This window comes from Miniopterus schreibersii (genome assembly GCF_964146895.1).
Source record: "Miniopterus schreibersii genome assembly, chromosome: X".
Classification (NCBI taxonomy): Eukaryota; Metazoa; Chordata; class Mammalia; order Chiroptera; family Miniopteridae; genus Miniopterus; species Miniopterus schreibersii.
In genome coordinates, this window is record NC_138104.1 from 49,625,117 (window position 1) to 49,646,594 (window position 21,478).

At 35.8% G+C, this 21,478-nt stretch overlaps 1 protein-coding gene across 1 annotated transcript in view; it reads right to left on the reverse strand.

Annotated features, from left to right (window-relative positions):
- Positions 1-7,043: 7,043 nt before the first annotated feature.
- The window catches only part of LPAR4 (lysophosphatidic acid receptor 4), a 250,495-nt gene continuing 236,060 nt past the window's right edge, over positions 7,044-21,478 (reverse strand). The window contains exon 8 of the mRNA XM_081125084.1: positions 7,044-7,314. Coding sequence (XP_080981210.1) covers positions 7,264-7,314 — 51 coding nt within the window. The 3' untranslated portion in view covers positions 7,044-7,263. The remainder of the gene's footprint in view (positions 7,315-21,478) is intronic.

The window sequence follows — 21,478 nt, forward strand, 5'->3', positions numbered from 1 at the left end:
TTTTCAATGTACACATATTTTACTTTGTAGGTTATATTTCATATACTTTTTAATTTTTAAAAATTTACCTTAATGTTAAAAATATTCCAGATGTCCCATTTTTCCCCCATTGACCTCTCCACTTTGCTCCCACCCCTTCCCCAGGGCTTCACCACATTATTGTCTGTGTCCATGGGTTATGCATATATTCATATAAGTTACTTGGTTAATATCTTCCCATACACCCCCTTCCCTCTGAAATATGTCATTCTGTTGCATGTGTCAATGTCTCTGGTTCTATTTTGTTAGTTTATTCTGTCCATGAGCTTCTCCTTAAACACACTTCAACATTTCATGTAATACTTGTTTGGTGGTGATGAACTCTTTTACCTTTTACTTGTCTCTGAAGCTCTTTATCTGACCTTCAATCCTAAACGATAGCTTTGCTTGGCAGAGCAATCTTGGTTGTAGTATCTTGCTTTTCATCACTTTGAATATTTCTTGCCACTTCCTTCTGGCCTGCAAAGTTTCTGTTGAGAAATCAGCTGACAGTTGTATGAGTGCTCCCTTGTAGGTAACTAACTGCTCTTCTCTTGCTGCCTTTAAGGTTCACTCTTTGTCATTGATTTTCGACCATTTTTTAAAAATAATGTGTCTTGAAGAAAGTCAGTTTTGATTAATCTAATGGAGTGATCTATTAGCTTCATGAACTTGGATGTTCAAATCTCTGCCCAGATTTGGAAAGTTCTCAGCCATTGTCTATTTAAATAAGCTTCCTGCCCTCTTCTCTTTCTCTTCTTCTGGAACTTCAATAAATTTTTTTTTCTCACCCAAGGATATGTTTTCCATTGCTTTTCAGAGAGAGTGGAAGGGAGAGAGAGAGAAACATCAATGTGAGAGAGACATGTTGATTGGTTGCCTCCCACACACACCCCGACTGGGGCAAGGAATTGAGCCTGCAACCGAAGTACATGCCCTTGGCTGGAATCGAACCCAGCACCCTTCAGTCCATAGGCTGAAGCTTTAACCACTGAGCCAAACTGGCTACGGTGATAGTGGTTTTTTTATGGTACCTCATAAATCACATAAGCCTTTTTTACTCTTTATTCATCTTTCTTTTTTCTCCACAGACTATGTTGTTTCAAAATTCTTATCCTCTATCTCACTGATTCTTTCTTCTATTTGGTCTACTTTGCTGTTGATGTTCCCTGTTGCATTTTTCATTTCATCCATTGAATTTTTCGGTTCCAGAACTTCTATTTAATTCATTTTTATGATTTCTATCTCTTTGATAAATTTCTTGCTTTGATCATGTATTGTTTCCCCCTGATTCCATTGAATTGTCTTTCTGTTTTCCTGTAGCTCACTGAGTTCCTGTAAAACAGGCATTTTGTATTCTTTTCAGAAAATCATAGTTATCCACATCTTTGGGCTTGATTATTGAAGATTATTGTGATCTTTTGTTGATGTCATATTTCTCTCAGTTTTCATGTTTTTTTGGAGTTTTGCATTGTTTTTTTTACATTAAAATTAGCAGTTTCCTCCTCCAGTTTTTACTAATTACCTCCAGGGTGAAAATATCTTTCATCAATCCTATGATAGAATCTGAAGCTATCTGAGGCCTTGTGTGTATACACTTGCTCCACATCTCTTGCTCCCTCTTGTGACAGAATTCTTAAGTTTGTTTTTCTTCTCTTGATCCTACAATGAACCAAGCTATCTGCTGATATCTTCTCTTTTGTTTTCCTGTAGGTGGAACTGTAGTTCAGATTTGTGGTTTCTCTTTCATGCACACCATGGCCTGCTATCTGTGCATGACTTCTGTCTGGTAGAGCTTCCTATCATCACAGTCCATAAGGAGTGTACACAGGGAGCCAACTGGAGAATGGGGGATTATGTGGGTTTGGCACATGTTGCACTAATCTTGCCTGCAAGTTTGTTGAAGGGGGAGGTGGGAAAGGACGGGATCCATTGGTAAGGTTTTCCCATGCAGGGCTCATGTGCAAGTTTCCTGATGGAGTCCAGAATGCAGACAGCAGGAACCATATACTTTTAGTGCCCTCTGGGAATCTCTTATGCCATTGTCATGATCTGCTCCTTTTCCCCACTCACGAAACTTTCTCTTTAATGTGCTTGATGCTGAAAGAGATAAATGAGTCTCTTCTGGAAGCTGGACATTCACTTACTGATTCTCCCCTTTTCCTGATGTCAAAATTACAGGCTGTTTAGTTTAGCCCTAAACTCTGCCACCTTTAGGGAGGAGTTATGCTGGCAAAGGCAAACTATTACCCATTCCAATGCATGCAATCTAATTTTTATTTCTCCAATGGAGTGCTAGAAATTTTTCTCTGAAAACCTGGGCATCCATAAAGGCCCTCTCATCTGTAGATGACTACCTAAGTCATTGTTCAGCAGGCATTTCCACACCTGGTACTAAAGTCTGTGCCTATTACCCAATGCACCAGTGAGCAAGACTTCTTCAGGTCACTTAGTGTTCCTACAACTCTCACAGAGGTATTTTTATTTGTGATGGATACTAAATTTTTGTTGTTGAATAGGGGACAACTATTAAGAATGTCTTATGCCACTCTAATTCTGACATCACTCTTTCTTTCTTTTTCTTTCTTTCTTTCTTTCTTTCTTTCTTTCTTTCTTTCTTTCTTTCTTTCTCTCTCTCTCTCTCTCTCTCTCTCTCTCTCTTTCCTTCCTCCCTTCCTCCCTTCCTTCCTTCCTTCCTTCCTTCCTTCCTTCCTTCCTTCCTTCCTTCCTTCCTCTTCTCTTTCTTTCTCTTTAAATTTTTTCAAAAGTGTACATGTAGAGTAATAAATAGTATTAAACCACTGGAAGGATTAAGAGTTCTGAGATAAAAGACATAAAAACAAACACCCATTTTGCCATTTTTGTGAATCTCAGATCTTTATAATCTGGGGAATATCTTGGACTCATGATATTGCACAGGTTAATCCAGGAATTGCCTTTACCATTATATTCTATGTATATTCAAGCACTCATGTAGTTCGACAAAAAACTCCTAGCCACCACTAACTTATCCTTACTGCCAGAGAGTACAGACACTATCATGGCTTCAGTGGGAGCATCAAGAAGCACAAGAAGATATTCCTGGAATGTTACTCACCCCAGCCTAAGTCAGTGAGATCTTTGAAAATATTTTTTTGTTGTTGAGTAAACAAATTCATAGAAGATAGCTTTTATAATTTTTTTCTCAAAAATTTCAGACTTAAGATATCCTCTGGAGAGATTGCTTCTAATAACTTTTCCATAGATCAAATACTTTCAACTTTGGGCTCCTCACTTCAAGACTGACAACCATGGAGAGGAGTGAGAAATGATTCATGCTTAACAAAAACACAACAATGGAAAATTTATTTTAATTTTCTCTAAAACAAACTTCATCAAAAAAAAAGCCAAAACTAACAGCCTTTCTTGCAAAACTTCAGATTCTGTCACTCTAAGTTTTAATTGCTGATGTCAAACTAGTTATATCGTATGCAAAGAAACAGGCAATGTGTAATAAGTAGTGGTCTACATTATGTGATTTTCCCCCAATATAAATTCTTTTTTATTATTTAATATTTTAATTGATTTTAGAGAGAGAGGGAGGAAGAGAGAGCGATAGGGAAATATCAAAGTAAGAGAGAAACATCGATTGGTTGCCTGCCATACACACCCTGACCAGGGATTGGACATACAGCCTAGGTATGTGTCATGACTGGGAATTGAACCCAGAAACCTTTGGTGTATGGGACAATGCTCCAACCAACTTAGCCACCTGGACAGGACCCCAACTGATATAAATTCTTATGATTATCATAAAATTCTATAAGTTTATGATTGTTTTGGTTTCAGGACACTGATTCTAAAAAGCTAGTATACTTGAGAAGGCAAACTTATTTTTATTATTTAATGTGAATATATTTAAAACTTATGCTCCCTTTTAAAATTCTTAACTGAGTCTAGTATAAAGGAAAGGAATAGGATAACTAAAATAAAGAGAGAGAAGAAGAAAAATAAACATTTATTTTGGAATATATTGAATCAAACAAACAGAAAGAAAAAGAACAAAAACAAGAAAAGATAACTTAAGGGGTCAATGGGACAAGAACATACAGACCAATATATGCATTATAGAGTTTCACAAGAGAGTGAGAAAGGCTCAACAATCTTATTCAAAGATATAACAGATGAACATTACTAAACCTGAGTAAAGAGATATCCAGACCATTTAAGTCTAGAGAGTAAACAGACAAAATGAATCTGTCAACACAGAAACATCCAAACCTGTATTGAATTTTTATAAAATTTTATTAGAGACAAACTGATGACATATGGTAAGGAGCAAGATCTCAAATGCTCCAGAGAATAACAGTTTTGCAGTTTATTTTATGCATTTAAAATTAAGGAGGGAACATAGAGATTGCATGGAGGTGGGAGAAAACAAGGCAGGGATTGGATTACAGGATAGTTAACTACATTATATGCTTTCTTGAGGGTGGTTACTGCTTATTTCAAATGTGTGTTAACCTAGATGCACAGAAACAATGGACATGTCTTGCTTAAGGCAGGGTAAATATTTTACTAAAAAGTTACATACCTAAAACATGACTACCCAGCATGACCTGCCCAGTTGGGAATTTATCATCAGATAACCCTGTGATACTACTTTTCATAGAACCTATTTTTTGTCCACAAATCCAAAGAGATACACACCAAGACACATTATAAATAAATTTTCAAAAGTTAGAGACAGAGAAAGAACCTTAGCAGTAAAAAACACCTTGTTGCATACAAGGGAACCACCATATGACTATTGGCAGATTTTTTAGCCAAAACTTTGCAAACAAAAGAAAGTTGTGAATGTATTCAAAATGCTAAATGAAGAAAAAAATATTATCAACTGAGAATACTCTACCTGGCAAATTTGTCCTGCAGAATTGAACGAGCAATAGTTTTGCAGATAAGAAAAAGCTAAAAAAAATTCATCAGTACAAGACCACTGATACAAAAAATATTAATGGAATGCTTTAAGCTGAAACAAAAGGATGTTAATTAGTAATAGAAAAAATATGAACATGTAATCTCACAGGTTATCAGAATAACCTGTTGCAAAAGTAGTAGATTAATCACTTAAGAAGATAGTATGAAGGTGCAGATTCAAGATGACAGTAGAGTAAGTGGAAGTTACACTCACCTCCTCCCAGATCAAATCAAAATTACAACTAAATTATAAAGAAATCAACCTGAATAAACAAATGAAGACCAGCTAAACAGAAGTCTTATAACTAAGGATTTAGGAAAGAAGCCACATCAGGACTGGTAGGAAGGGTAGAGAAATGTGAAAGGGCTCACCTTGCACCTATGTGCAGTGGTTGAGAATCCAAAGGGATATCTCAGTTACAAAGGTACCCCTGAGAAATGAAGGGTCTCAGCCTCATGCTGGGATCCCCAGCCCAGAGCACCAGTGCTAAGCAGAGGAAACCACATAGCATCTGGCTATGTAAATCAGTGGATATTTCATCCATAAGGGTGAGACTGGAGTCATGCAGAGAGAGACAAAGTGGAGAGGCTTTAGGGAGAGTGCTGTTGTTCACTGCATGCCCTACCAGCTTAGCACCCCCATAGCATCAGGATGAGAAGATACACTAGCCCTTCCCTCACAAACAGCCAGCTTGGGTTTACATTACAGTCCTTCTTAGAAAAGTTGCAAGGAAATCCGAACAGACTTAGAGGGTGCCATAGACACATGGGGAGAGACTGAGCTGTGTGACTCTAGAGCTAGGCCCACTTTTGCCCACAAGTCGCAAATGACTCCAACATTTGTGTGCAGAGCCCTCTCTCCACATGGCCAAATCTTAACATGTTTTAGCCTGATTATTTCTACTAGTCTTACCATGACAACTAAGACCATGCCAACCACATGTATCCACTGGCCCCCAAAAGGTGGCAACTGGCCTTGTTGTACACTGAAACTTTTGCTGAGTTGCCTCACACCCAACACTGTCAATTTCAGTCTTTATCAATCTGGTGAACACTACTCACCCCTACCTGGTGACTCACTGAGAAATACATCACAAAACTTGTGTACCACCAGAGGAGTTTCAGTGGTAGATTCTAATAACCAGCTGGCAGGCAGAGGAAATCTTGGGACTTTGGGCCTTTTGGTGACTTGCACCAGGCTTAGTACTGGTGAAAGTAGTTTGAGGTATGCAGCTTGGCTGCTCCCATGTGAACCTAAGCCTAGCAGAGGCAGCGACAAACTGTGGATCACATTATAGTTCCAAACAGGTAGCCTAGGTTAAGTCACAGGTGGTTTCTGTCATGAACCTGCACCAGAGTCCCTCCCGAGAGTCCCCAGAATTAACACACCTGCTGGCTAGCTTCACAGTATTTTAGAGCCCAACGTGATTTATTCCACAAGTGGCACACACAAACGGAGATCCCAGCAGACACCAGATTCACTGAGGAAAATTTCTCTTTATGAGATCAGTCCTAACACTGTGCTTGGGATAAATCCTCAGAGTTAGCCAGCCTGTGGGTCAAACCCACACATGGATGAGCCAAAAGCAATCAAGGCTCAACTACAAGAAGAAGAACCACATAAAACACACAAGAGATATTCCTGGAGCACATTGCTCAGATGATCAAAACAACTGTGCCACTGAGCCCCACAGAACACCTAATACATAAAGCCACCCTACCAAAACTTGGAAACATAGCAGATCCACATAATTCACAGAAACAAATACAGAGAGACAACTAAAATGGAAATACAAAGAAATATGCCCCAAGAGAAAAATCAAGAGAAATCCCCAGAAATAGAAATGAATGAAATGGAAACATGCAGTTGACCAGATACAGAATTTATTATTTATTAATTTTTATTAAATGTATTGAGGTGACAATGGTTAATATAAACATATGGATTTCAGGTGTGGGTTTTTATGTTACAAGATCTATATATTGCAGTGTGTGCCCACCACCTAAAGTAAAATCTTCTCCCGTCACCATATATTAGGATCTGCTTCATGCCCCACTCCCTTCTCTCTGGCAACCACCACACTGCTGTTTGTGTCCACAAGTTTCAGTTTTATATCCCACATACGAGTGAAATCATATGGGTCTTAACTTTTTCTGACTGACTTATTTCACTTACCATAATATTCTCAAGGTCCATCCATGTTGTTGCAAATGGCAGTATTTCATCCCTTCTTATGGCTGAACAGTATGCCATTGTGTATATGTACCACATCTTCTTTATACAATCCTCTATTGCTGGACACTTTGGTTGTTTCCATTTCTTGGACACCATGAATAATGCTGCAATGAACACAGGGATGCATATATCTTTGTGAGTACATGTTTTCAAGTTTTACATGTATATACCCAAGAGAGGGATTGCTGGGTTGTATTCTTAAATTTTGAGGAATTTCAAGACTGATTTCCATAGGGGTTGTACCAGTCTACATTCCCACCAGCAGTGAATAAAGGTTCCTTTTTCACCACAACCTCTCCAACATTTGTTATTTCTTGTCTTGTTGATAATAACCATTCTAACAGGTGTGACATGGTATCTCATGGTAGTTTTAATTTGCATTTCCCTAATTGCTAGTGAGGTTGAACATCTTTTCATATATCTATTGGCTGTTTGTAAGTCTTCTTGGGAGAGGTGTCTGTTCAGGTCCTTTGCCCAATTTTTGATTGGATTGTTTGTTTGTATTGTGTTGAGTTTTATGGGTTCTTTATATATTTTGGAAATTAAACCTTTGTCAAGGCTACTGTTTGCAAATATCATCTCCCATCTGGTTGGCTGTCTTTTTCTTTTGTTGTCAGTTTCTTTTGCTGTACATAAGCCTTTTAGTTTAATATAGTCCCATTCATTTAATTTTGTCTTTACTTCCCTTGCTTTTGGTGTCAAGTCCATAAAATGTTCTCTATGACCAAGGTACATTAAGTGTCGTACCTGTGTTTCCTTCTATGTAACTTATTGTTTCAGGTCCCATATTTAGGTCTTTGATCCCTTTTGAGTTGATTTTTGTACATAGGAACAAACTGTAATCCAGTTTCATTCTTTTGCATGCGGCTTTCCAGTTTTCTCAGCACCATTTATTGAAGATATTATCTTCACTCCATTGTGGGTTCCTGGCTCCTTTGTTGGAAATTATCTGCTCCTATATATGGGGTCTTATTTCTGAGCTCTCTATTCTGTTCCAGTGATCTGTGTTTGTTTCTGTGCCAATACTATGCTGTTTTGATTATTGTAGCTCTGTAGTATAATTTGAAGTCAGGTAGCGTGATACCTCTGACATTTTTCTTTTTTCTCAAGATTGTTTTGGTTGTTCAGGGTCTTTTGTGGTTCCATAAAAATCTGATGATTGCTCATTCTATTTCTTAAAAAAAATAACATTGAAATTTTGATGGGGATTGCATTAAATCTGTATATAGTTTTGTGTAATATAACCATTTTAATTATGCTGCTTCTTCCGGCCCATGAACAAGAAATATTTTTCCATTTTGTTGTGCTTTTTAAATCTCTTTTAATAATGCTTTGTAAATTTCAGTATATAGTTATTTCATGTTCTTTGTTAAGTTTATTCCTAAGTATTTTATTTTTTTGGTTGCATTTACAAAAGAAATTGTTTTTGTTGTTGTTGTTTTTCTCATTTCTTTTTCTGAAGTTTGGTTATTAGCATACAAGAAAGCAATGGATTTTTATACATTGATTTTGTATCCTGCAACTTTACTGTATTTGCTAATTGTTTCTAATAGTTTTTTTGGTGGAGACTTTAAGGTTGTCTATATATAGAATCATGGCATCCACAAAAAGGGACAGTTTTACTTCTCACTTTCCTATTTGGATGCTTTTTATTTATTTCTCTTGCTTTATTTCTCTGGCTAGGACTTCCAGAACTATATTGAATAAGAGTGGTGAGAGTGGATATCTTTGTCTTGTTCCTGACATTAGAGAAAACTTTCAGTTTTTCACCATTGAGTATGATATTTGCTGAGTGTTTATCATATATGGCCACTATTATGTTGAGGTACTTTTCTTCTATTCCTGTTTTATTGAGGTTCATGCATTGAAACATCTAAAGATTGGCAACCAGGAATAAACAGGCAGACTAGAAGGAAGAATGCCTAGACTGCCTGCAGATGCAGCTCTGCAGCTGAGAGCTGCTGGCTCAGCCTGGACAGGAGATGAAACTTGTGGTAGCAGGCTGTTCTTTTGACCAGGAGGAACAGAAAGATGCAGGGGGCAGTCCAGCAGGGTAGCCAGTAGACACCTGACAGAGCATAGGGTTCTACCACACAGATGTCCACTGTCAGGCAGTGGTGTTTCAAAAAAAGAAACAGAACCACAGAGGCCTGCCTCCCCTTGGACTCCCAAAACTCATCTCCCATTGCACTTGGTGTCAGGTCAAGGAGCATATTATCTATAAACCAAGAGCTATTGCAGTAGAAACACTGATTCCCTCTGGGACTGATCCCCAGGTAAGATACCATGGATGTCTGAGGTAACCATTATGGTGAGGGCAAAACAAACTCCACCCTCAAACAGTGCAGCTGTACCATCTTATGGGAGCTGTGGTGGTTAAGTCTGAGAGATCACAGAGGTAAAAAAGTTTTGTGATTCAGCATCATATACTGGAATATAGTGAAAAGACCTCTTCAGAGAAAGCTGCTATAGAAGGGCCATTAATATAGACATATAGACATCCCTAGAAAAAGGAGAGCAGCAAATACCATGAATAACCATGGTAATGAGGATGATCAGAAAGAAAATTAAAAATTCCCAAGAAGCAAGCTGGAACACATGGAAATATGTGACATAAATTACAGAGATTTCAAGATTGCTGTTCTGAAAATACTAAATGAGGTGAGAGAAAATACATACAGGCAATTCAATGCACTTAGAAAATAAATCAATGAACAAAAATGAGTACTTTACCTAAGAGATTGAAACTTTAAAAAAGAACGAGTCAGAAATCCTGGAAATGAAGCATAAAATTAAGGAGATTAGGAGTGAACTACTGAGCATAGAAAACAGAACCAGCTAGATGGAGGAAAGAATTTGTGATATCAAAGAGAGGAATCTAGAAATGATGCAGCATGAAGAAGAGACAGACCTGAGCATAAAGAAAAATGAAATAGCTTTATGAGAACTATCTGAGTCCATCAGAAAAAGCAGTATTAAAATAATAGACGTTCTGGAAGTAGAAGAGAGGGAGAAGGAAACAGAGAGTCTATTCAAATGAATAGTGGATAAAAATTTTGCAAACCCATGGAAAGAAATAGATACTCGAATCCAAGAAGCAAACAGAACACTTAGTTACCTCAGTCCAAAGAGGCCCCCTCCAAGGCACATTGTATCAAAACTGTCAAAAATTAATGGCAAAGAAAAATTTTTCAAAGCAGTAATGGAAAAGAAAGATGTGACCTACAAAGGAAAACCCATCAGTATTTCATTCTACTTCTCACCAAAAGCTCTGGAATGCAGGAGAGAGTGGAACCAAATATTCAAATGACTGAAAGAGAGAAATTGCTGGTCACGAATAATATATGCATCAAAATTATCCTTTAAATATGAAGAAAAAATAAAGATGTTCCAAGACATAGAGAAGTTGAGGGATTTTATCACCAGAAAACCTCCATTGCTCGAAATTCTACCTGAAACAAAGAACATAAGGTCACAACACTACATGTAATCACCAAAAATCTTACAGCATAAACAGGGATAATTTGTGACAACAAAAAAATTAGAGGGGAGGGGTTAGAAGTCTGAACTCGCAAAGGAAAATGAAGATCATATTCATTCAAAAGAAAAAAAGAAACCTACTGTATATATGCAGCATTATTTTTTATAAATCTAATGGTAGACACACAGGAATCCAAAAACAGCATACATAGCTTATAAAAAGAGGAAAGAAATATAGAATACCACCAAACAAAAACAAGGGACAGAAACAAAAAGGAAAAGAACCAATGGAAGCACAGAAAACAAAAGATAAAATGACTATAGAGAATCCTCATACATCGATAATTACTCAAAATATAAGTGGTCTGAATTCACCAATAAAGAGTTACAGAGTAGCAGAATGGATCAAAAAAACAAAACCTAACCATATGCTGACTATAATAGACAGGTAGATTCAAAATAAGAAGGTAGAAAATGATTCTCCAAGCAAATAACATCCACAGTAAAGCAGGTATAACCATACCTATATATCTGACAAAATAGATTTCAACACAACAAAAATAACAAGAGACAAAGATGGACACTTTATAATGATAAAGAGGATACTACACCAAGAAAACATAACACTTCTTAATATATATGCACCTAACCAGGGAGCACCAAAATATATAAAGCAACTACTCACAGAACTAAAGAGAAAAACAGGTGAAAACAAAATCATAGTTGGAAAACTTAATACTCCACTAACAGCTATAGATAAATCAACCAAATAGAAAATCAATAAAGAAATATTGGCCTTAAATGAAACATTAGACCAAATGGCTTTAAGTAATATTTACAGAGACTTTCATTCCAGAACATCAGATTATATGTTCTTTTCCAGTGCGCATGGAACATTCTCAAGGATAGACCATATGTTGGATCACAAGACTAGCATCAACGAATTCAAGAATATTGAAATTATGCCAAGCATTTTCTCTGACCACGATGCCTTGAAATTAGAAATCATCTGCAAAAAGGAAGTAAAGAAATCCACAAATATGTAGAGATTAAACAATATACTACTAAAAAATGACTGGATCAAAGAAGAAATAAAAGATGAGATAAAAAGATATACAGAGGCAAGTAAAAATGACAATACAACATATCAAAACTTCTGGGATGCAGTAAAAGCAATAATAAGAAGGAATTTTATATCATTACAGGGCTATCTCAAGGAACAAGAGAAACCCCAAATAAACAGCCTAACATCACATCTTAAAGAACGAGAAAAAGAAGAACAAAAGCATCCCAAAGTCAGCAGAAGAAAGGAAATAATAAAATTAGAGCAGAATTGAATGAAATAGAGAAGAAAACTACTATTCAAAAAATCAATAAAACAAAGAGCTGGTTCTTCAAAAAGATTAATAAAATTGACAACCCCCTGGCTAGACTCACTAAGGAAAAAAGAGAAGTCCCATATAAACAAAATCAAAAATGAGAGAAAAGTCACCACAAACATCACAGGTATACAAAGTATCATTCTAGAATATTATGAAAGACTGTATGCCACTAAATTCAATAACCTAGAAGAAATGGCTAAGTTCCTAGATATATATAACTTTCCTAGACTAAATCATGAAGAACTGGAAAATCTAAATAGACTGATCAGCAGCGAGGAAATTAAAACAACCATCAAAACCCTCCCCAAAATAAAAATCCAGGACCACATGGCTTCACCAGTGAATTCTACCAAACATTCAAGAAGATTTAAAAATCTATCCTTCTCAAGTTCTTCCAAAAAAAAAAAAAAAAAAAGAAGTAATACTTCCTAACACATTTTATGAAGCCAATATAACCAAAACCTGGCAAAGATAACACAAAAAAAGAAAACTGCAGACCAATATCTCTGGTAAATACAGATGCAAAAATCCTAAACAAAATACTAGCAAATCAAATATACCAGTACATAAAAAAAATAATATATCATGATCAAGTGCGGTTCATTCCAGGGGCAGAAGGTGATTCAACATATGGAAAATCAATGAATGTAATACACCACATTAACAAAAGAATGGATAATAATCATATGATTTTATCAAAAGATGCAGAAAAAGCATTTGATCAGATACAGAATTTATAACAATGCTTATAAGGATAGCATGGAACTTAGGGAATAATGAATGAACTCATTGCGAACTTCCACAGAAAGAGAGCATAAAAAGAACATAGAAATCATTAAAAAAAGATAGAAATGAAGACTACAATATCAGAAATGAAGAGTACACTAAAAATATCAACAGCAGATTAGATAAACCAAAAGATAAAATCAGTGAACTGCAAAAAAAAAAAAGGGATTTTAAAAAATTGAGGATAGTTTAAAGAACTTTTGAGACAACATGAATCATAACTACATCCATATCACAGGAGTACTGGAAGTAGAACAGAGAGAATAAATGATTGAGAATCTACTTGAAGAAATAAAGCTTCCTTAACCATGTGAAGAAAAACAAAAGGACAAGTCCAGGAAGTGCAGAAAGTAGCCAATAAGATGAACTCAAAGAGGCCCATATCAATACACATCATAGTCAAAATGGTAAATTTTAAAGACAAAGAGCAAATCTTAAAAGCAGCAAGCGAAAAGCAATTAGTTACCTACATGGGAGCTCTCATGAGACTGGCAGTTGATTTTTCAACAGAAACATTTCATGCCTGAAGGGATTGGCACAAAATTTTTAAAGTGATGAAAAGCAAATACCTACAACTAAGAATTCTTTATGCAGCAAAGCTATTATTTAAAATTGAAGGAGAACTAAAGAGATGCCGAGAAAAGTAAAAGCTAAAAAAGTTCATCCTAATAAAAGCAGTATTATAAGACATGTTAAAGGCAGTTCTTTAAGAAGGAGAAGAAAATAGACAGACATAAATATGTATAATAAAATGTCAATACATGTGTACCTATTATCACTTTAAATGTAAATGAATTAAATGCTCTTATCAAAATGCATAGGGTAGAGGATCCAATATAATGGCAAGTAAGGTGGAAGTTACACTCACCCTCTCCCAGGATCAAACTGGAATTACAATTAAACTATAGAACAATCAACCTGAATATCCATCTAAGGCAGGGTTGGGGAATGTCTAGCCCACGGGCCATACACAGACTGTGAAATCACTTTGTCTGGCCCTGCCAAGTCATCTGCAGGTGGGACTTGAAATTCAATAAATCTAGGAACTTTTTTCATAGTTAATTTTTAAGTTGATAATTTTTATATGGCCTGCAAATAATGTTATAAATATCCAAATGGCTCTTGGCAGCAAAAAGTTTCCCCACCTCTGATCTAAAAGCCTAGTTGAAAAAAGTCTTATAACCAAGGATTGACAGAAGCAACATCCAGACTGGTAGGGTGGAGACATGAAAAGAGCTATCACCAAAACGATATGGGACAATTGAGAATCTGGATGGACATCTCAGTTGCAAAGTCTCCAGTGAGGAGTGTGGGGTCTCAGCCCCATTGAAGGCTTCCCATCCTGGAGCACTATAGCCCACTCGAAGGAAGAGCTCACATAGCATTTGCTGTGAAAATCAGCAGGAATTATGTTTGCCAAGGAGAGAAAGAAGATTACTAGAAAACCAGGTGCACTCCTAAAGGGCCAACACACCTAATCTCATTTTCAACAACTCACCCTGGGCTTTGGCAGGAAGAGAGTGGCTTGGATCATATTGGAGTCTTGCAAGGAAAGACTGAGTTTTCTGGCTCCATAGAGTAGAAAAGTAGTCAGTCCAGGCCTCTATGCTTAGTCCCTCTCCCATACCACCCACAGATGACAGCTCTCCTGTGTGTAGCACTGCTCTTCATGTGGCATCAGCTTGAGGGAATAAAACAACCCCAACCTCCTGACTCCCTGTCACGCCACTCTGCTTAACTCATAACCTGTGAAGGATTCAGATGCCAGGGTTCATGATGCAGACTTTCATGGTGGGTTTCAGAGGTCTGGGTGGATTCAAAGGGTATCAGAGACTGAGTTGTTTCTGCCTGTGGCAGGGACCATTTAATCCCTCTCACATGTCTGACTGCTGCCACAGCACTACAAGGGATACACTAGCCTCACCCTTAAAAATATTAGAGCTTAAACTCTGCATAATTGTCAACTGGAGGTAGCCAGCCTAGTCTTGTGGTGCAGATTTTCTTGGAAGACTCTTGAGAAAGCCCAACCAGGATCAGGGAGAGACTGAGTTGATTGGCTGTAGGGTGGGTGCCATTTTTCCCCTGCATGCCTAATTACCACCACCTTTTCTGTACAAAGTCATCCATCCACATGGCCATATCTTAGTCTGTATTACAAAAAAAAAATATTAAAGGGACTTCTTTAAGAAGAAAAAAGAGCCTGCCTGGGCGTGGCTCAGCAGTTGAGTGTCAACCTAGGATCCAGGCGATCGGGGTTCGATTCCCGGTCAGGGCACATGCCCAGGTTGCGGGCTCAATCCCCAATGACTCTCTCATCATTGATGTTTCTTCTTTCCTCTCTCTGAAATCAATAAAGATACATTTTTTTAAAAAAAGAAGAAAAAAGAAAAAGAAATGTAGTTATAAAGAACAAAAATATGTATCTATCAATAATCACTTTGCATGGAAATGAACTAAATGCACCAACCAAAACACAAAGGTTTGCTGAATGGATAAATAAACAAGATATATATGCTGTCTACAAGAGACTCACCTCAGAACAAAAGTCATACACATACTAAATGTAAATGGATGAAAATAGATATTTCATACAAATGGAAATTTTTAAAAAAGCTGGGGTAGCAATACCAATATCGAACAAAATAGGCTTCAAAACAAAGGGTATAATAAGAGACAAAGAAGGAGATTATATGAAGATAAAAGAATCAATCCAACAAGAAGATATAACCATTGCACACATTTATGCACCCAACATAGGAGCACCTAAATATATAAAGTCAAACTTGATGCACATAAAGAAAGAGATCAACAGTAATACAGCTACAGCAGGAAACTTTAACCCCACTTTGACATCAATAGGTAGATCTCCTATACAGAAACCAACAAAGAAAAGTTGCCTTAAATGCCACACTAGACCAGATGAATTTAATTGATAATGTCAGAGCATTTAGCCCCAAAAGAAGAATATACATGATCTTTCAAGTGTACGTGAAACTTTCTCAAAGATAAACCACATGTTCAGAGACAAAACAAGTCTCAATAAATTTAAGAAGAGTAAAATTATTACAAGCATCTTCTCCAACCACAATGGTATGAAATGAGAAATCAAGTGCAAGAAAAAAACACAAATACATTGAGACTAAATAACAGGTCATTAAGCAATTAATGGGTTAACAATGAAATAAAAAAAGAAATCAAAAGATATCTTTAGATAAAGGAAAATGAAAAGAAAACAACTCCAAATTTATTGGACACAGCAAAAATAGTCTTGAGAGGGAAGTTAATAGTATTTCAGACCTACCTCAAAAAACAAAAAAAACCCTAATAAACAATCTAACTTTACACCTAAAGGAACCAGAAAAGAACAAAAACCAAATCCCAAAGTTAACAGAAAAATAAAAATAAGTATCAGGGTGGAATTAACAAAAAAGAGTCTAGAAAAAGAAAAAGATCATTGAAACCAAAAGCTGGTCCTTTCAAAAGGTAAACAGGACTGATACAATTTTAACAAGATTCATCAAGAAATAAAGAGAGAAGATCCCTCCAAAAATTAATTGAAAAATTAAAGAGAAGTAACAACTGATAACACAGAAATATAGAAATTATAAGAAAATATTACAAAGTTATATACTAACAAATTGGACAATCTGCAAGAAATGAATAAATTTCTAGGAACACACAATTAGCTGAGACTGAATCAAGAAGAAACACAAAACCTCAACAGATCAATTACAACTAAAGAAATCAGTAGAGCAGTAAAAACAACTTCCAACAAATGAAAGTTCTAGACTGGATGGCTTCACAGGTGAATTTTGCCAAACATTCAAAGAAGAACTAACACCTCTCCTTTTCAAACTATTTCCAAAAATTCAAGAGGAAGTAAGATTTCCAAGCTCTTTTATGAGGCCATCATTATCTTAATTTCAAAACCAGATAATGACACTACAAAGAAAGAAAATTATAGACCAATATCCCTGATGAACATAAATGCAAAAATCCTCAAGAAAATATTAGCAAGCTGAATTCATCAACACATTAAAAAGATCATACCCTATAATAAAGTGGAATATATTACTGTGATGCAAGGTTGGTACAATATACACAAATTAACAGATATACTACATAAATCAAGTGAAAGATATCATATGATTATATAACTAAATGCATAATAAGCATTTGACAAAAATCTAACACTGATTTATGATAAAAACGGTCAGCAAAATGGGAATATAGAGAACATATTTCAACATAATAAAGGCCATGTATGACAACAGAGAAAAACTAAAATTGTTTCCCTTAGGACCAAGAATAAGATGGGGATGTCCAATCTTACCACTTTTATTCAACATAGTGCTAGAAGTCCTAGACATAGCAATTAGAGCAGAAGAACAAATAAAAGCACCCAAATTGGAAAAGAAGAAAAACTGTAATTATTTGCAGATGACATGAAACTGTATATTATAGAACCTAAAATAGTCTGAAAAAAATATACTAGGGCTGATAAATAAATTCAGTAAAATAGCAGATTAGAAAATAAATATTCAGAAATAAGTTGTATTTTTATACATCAATAATGAACTATCAGAAAGGGAAACTAAGAAAATAATCCCATACAACTGCATCAAAAGAAAAATAAAATACCTAGAAATAAATTTAAACAAGGAGGCAAGTAAACTAAACTTGGAAAACTGTAAGTTACTGAAGGAAGAAATTGAAGATACAAATAAATGGAAGCATATACCATGCTCATGGATAGGAAGAATTAACATCTTTAACATTTTTAAAATGTCCATACTACCCAAAGCAACCTACAGATTCAACATAATTTCTATTAAAATTCTAATGGTGTTTTGTTACAGAACTACAACAAATAATCCAAAAAATTTGGGGAACCACAAAAGACCTTGAAGAGCCACAGCAATTTTGAGAAAGAAGAGCAAAGTTGGAGGTACCATGCTACTTAATATACTGTACTACAGGCCACAGTAATCAAAACAGCACGGTCCTGCTCAGCCGGGCATGGCTCAGTGGTAGAGCATCGACCTAGGATCCAGGAGATCGGGGTTTGATTCCCAGTCAAGGCACATGCCCGGGTTGTGGGCTTGATCCCCAGTCGTGGGTGTGCAGGAGGCAGCCGATCAATGAATCTCTCATCATTGATGTTTCTATCTCTCTCTCTCCCTCTCCCTTCTTCTCTCTAAAATCATAAAGATATATTAAAAAACAAAAAACAAAAAACAGCATGTTCCTGCCATAAAAACAAACATATCAATCAATGGAACAGAATATCGAGTACAGAAAAACCCCCACATCTATATGGCCAATTAATATTTGAGGAAGGAGGCAAGAACATACAATGAGGTAAAGACAATCTGTTCAATATATGATGTTGAGGAACTTGGACAGATACATGCAAATAAATGAAACTAGATGACCTTCTTACACCATATGCAAGAATAAATTAAAAATGGATTAAGTACTCAAAATGTGATACTCGAAACTATAAAACTCCTAGAAAGAAAATGTAGGCAGTAAACTCTCTGAGATTTCTCTTAGCAATGTTTTCTCTGATATATTTTGTAAAAAATGTGAAATAAAAAAAAATAAACGAATGGGACTACATCAAACTAAAAAAATTTGTGTAGCAAGGAAACTGTCAGTAAAACAAAAAGACTACCTACTGAATAGGAGAAGTATTTGCTAACAGCGCTTCTGATAAGATGGACATTAATATTCTAAATTTATAAAGAATTCACACAAATCAACAACAAAGAAACAAACAACCCAATTTAAAAAATGGACAAAGGATCTGAACAGACAACATTTCTCCCAAGAATTCATACAAATGTCCAACAGATATATGAAAAGATACTCAACTTCACTATGAACAAAATGCAAAACAAAACTATAATGAGATACCACCTTACACATGTGAGAATAGCTGTCATAAACAAGACAAAGAACAATAAGTGTTGGAGAGGTTGTGGAGAAAAAGGAACACACATTGACTGCTAATGGGAATGTAAACTGGTACAGTCACTATGTAAAACAGTATGGAGGTTTTTCAAAAAAGCAAGGATAGAATTACTATATGACCCAGCAACCCTTCTTTTGGGTATCTACCCCAAAATTTTGAAAACATTTATTTGTAAAGATATATGTACCCTTATATTCATTGCAGCATTATTCATGGTGGCCAAGATATGGTAACAACTGAAGTGTCCTTCAATAGAAGATTGGATAAAGAAGATGTGGTCCATATTTACAATGGAATACTACTCATCCATAAGAAAAGATGAAATACTGCCACTTGTGACAACATAGATGGACCGTGAGAATATCATTCTAAGCAAATTAAGTCAGGTAAAAAAAGTTAAGAGTCATGTGATTTCACTCATATATGGGTTATAAAAATGAAAGCAACAAATGAACAAACAAGAAAAACAAACAAAAACTTGTAGACAGAGACAAGAGTATGGTGGTTACCAAATGGGAAGGGAGTGGGAGGAGGTAGTAAAGGGTAGAGTGAGTCAAATATGTGGAGATGAAAAGAGATATGAATTTGGGCCAGAGAGAGATAATACAATATACAGGTGATTTATGATAAATTTTTATGCTTGAAACCTATAATAATTTTATTAATTTTTGTCACCCCAATAAATTTAATTTTTAAAAAACTGAGAAATAAAGAATATACTCACCCTTGTGTTCATTGCAGCACTATTTACAATAGCTAAAATATGAAAGCAACCTAAGTGTCCATCAATACATGAGTGGATAAAAGCATTGTGCTACATATAAACTTGGTCATATAAACATACTTGGAATATGAATATGAATATATATATACATATACACATACAAGTATGTATATACTTAAAATATTACTCAGCCATAAAAAAGAGGAAAATCTTATCATTCGCAACAGCATGGATGAACTTAGGGTGTATTATGCTAAGTGAAATAAGTCAGTCAGAGAAAAGCAAATACCATGTGATTTCACATACATGTGGAATCTAAAAAACAAAATAAGCTAGCAAACAAAACAGAAACAGACTCCTAGACACAGAGAACAGACTAATGGTTGCCAGGGAGGAGGGGTTGGGGTGCTAAGTGAAAAAGGTGAAAAGATTGAGAAGTAGAGATTGGTAGTTACAAAATAGTTATGGGGATGTAAAGTACAGCATAGGCAATACAGTCAATAATATTGTAATAACTATGCGTGGTGCTAGATGGCTACTAAAAATATTAGGGGAAACACCTTGTAAAGTATATAATGGTCTAACCACCATACTTTACACCTAAAACTAATACAAAATAATATTGAATGTTAGGTGTAATTGAAAAAATTTAAAACTTAAAAAAATACATGGCCAACAACAACAAAATGTATTCAGACAGAAGGGTAAATGCAGTTGCAATATATTCAGTTTTTATTCCACATGCAAGGAATAATTTTAGGCAGAAGTGTGGTGTTACCTGATTCTCTGTTTTTAAAGGATCACTGTACGTATGGATATACTGTAAGGAAATAAGATGGAAACAGATAGACCAGTAGGAAACCACTTTGGGCAGAAAAGACAAAGGAGTAGAGTAGAAGGATGGTGGCTGTATGTACACAAATGGATTTACTAAATTTGGAAGACTAAGGTAGGAACAGGGATAGGACAGACAGGGAGATGGAACATAAAGAGTGTGGTATTTGAGATGTCAGTCACAAATTAATAGGTGGGCTACCCAATCTTTAGAGGGACCACTAAACACCTCTGAGATAATGCTTTATATTGTTGGAAATATCAATTACTTGTTCTAGAGGTGGGACAATAATACTCCCAAAAGAAAATAGCATAACCACATAAAATGAACATTTTCTAAGTTCTCTAGAGAAAGAATATACAGATTTGAAACTGAGTTGAACTTATTCAAGACCGCAGAGGAAAGGCAAGCTGCTCTAAGCAAGTTTCATCCTCTTAAGCAGCTCAGCTTCTCCACCAACAAGATGTTAATCAAAATTTTTAAATATATCTATGTTATACTCTATGTTCCATATTACTTAGGGTAAATAAGTTTATGGGAAGCAAGCTAATGTCATCCCAAAGATTAAAAAAATAAATGTAATTTTTAAAGATTAGACTAAAATGTATCCCCTTCTTAAATTATCACTGTCTAAAATTGCTTTTGGTCTCTGACTTATTTCACTTAGCATAATGCTCTCCAGGTCCACCCATACTGTTACAAAAGGTAAGATTTCCTTCTTTTATACAGTTGCATAGTATTCCATTGTATAAATGTATCACAGCTTTCTAATCCACTCATCTACTGAGGGGCACTTAGGTTGTTTCCAGATCTCAGCTATTTAAATAGTGCTGCTATGAACATAGGGGTGCATAAATTTGTTCTGATCAGTGTTTCAGGATTCTTAGGATATGTACCCAAAAGGGAGATTGCTGGGTCAAAGGGAAGTTCCATTTTTAATTTTTTGAAAAAACTCCATACTGTTTTCCACAGTGGCTGCACCAGTCTGCATTCCCACCAAAAGTGCACGAGAGTCGGCTTTTCCCCACATCCCCGCCAACATTTGTTTGTTGATTTATTGATGATAGCCATTTGGACAGATGTG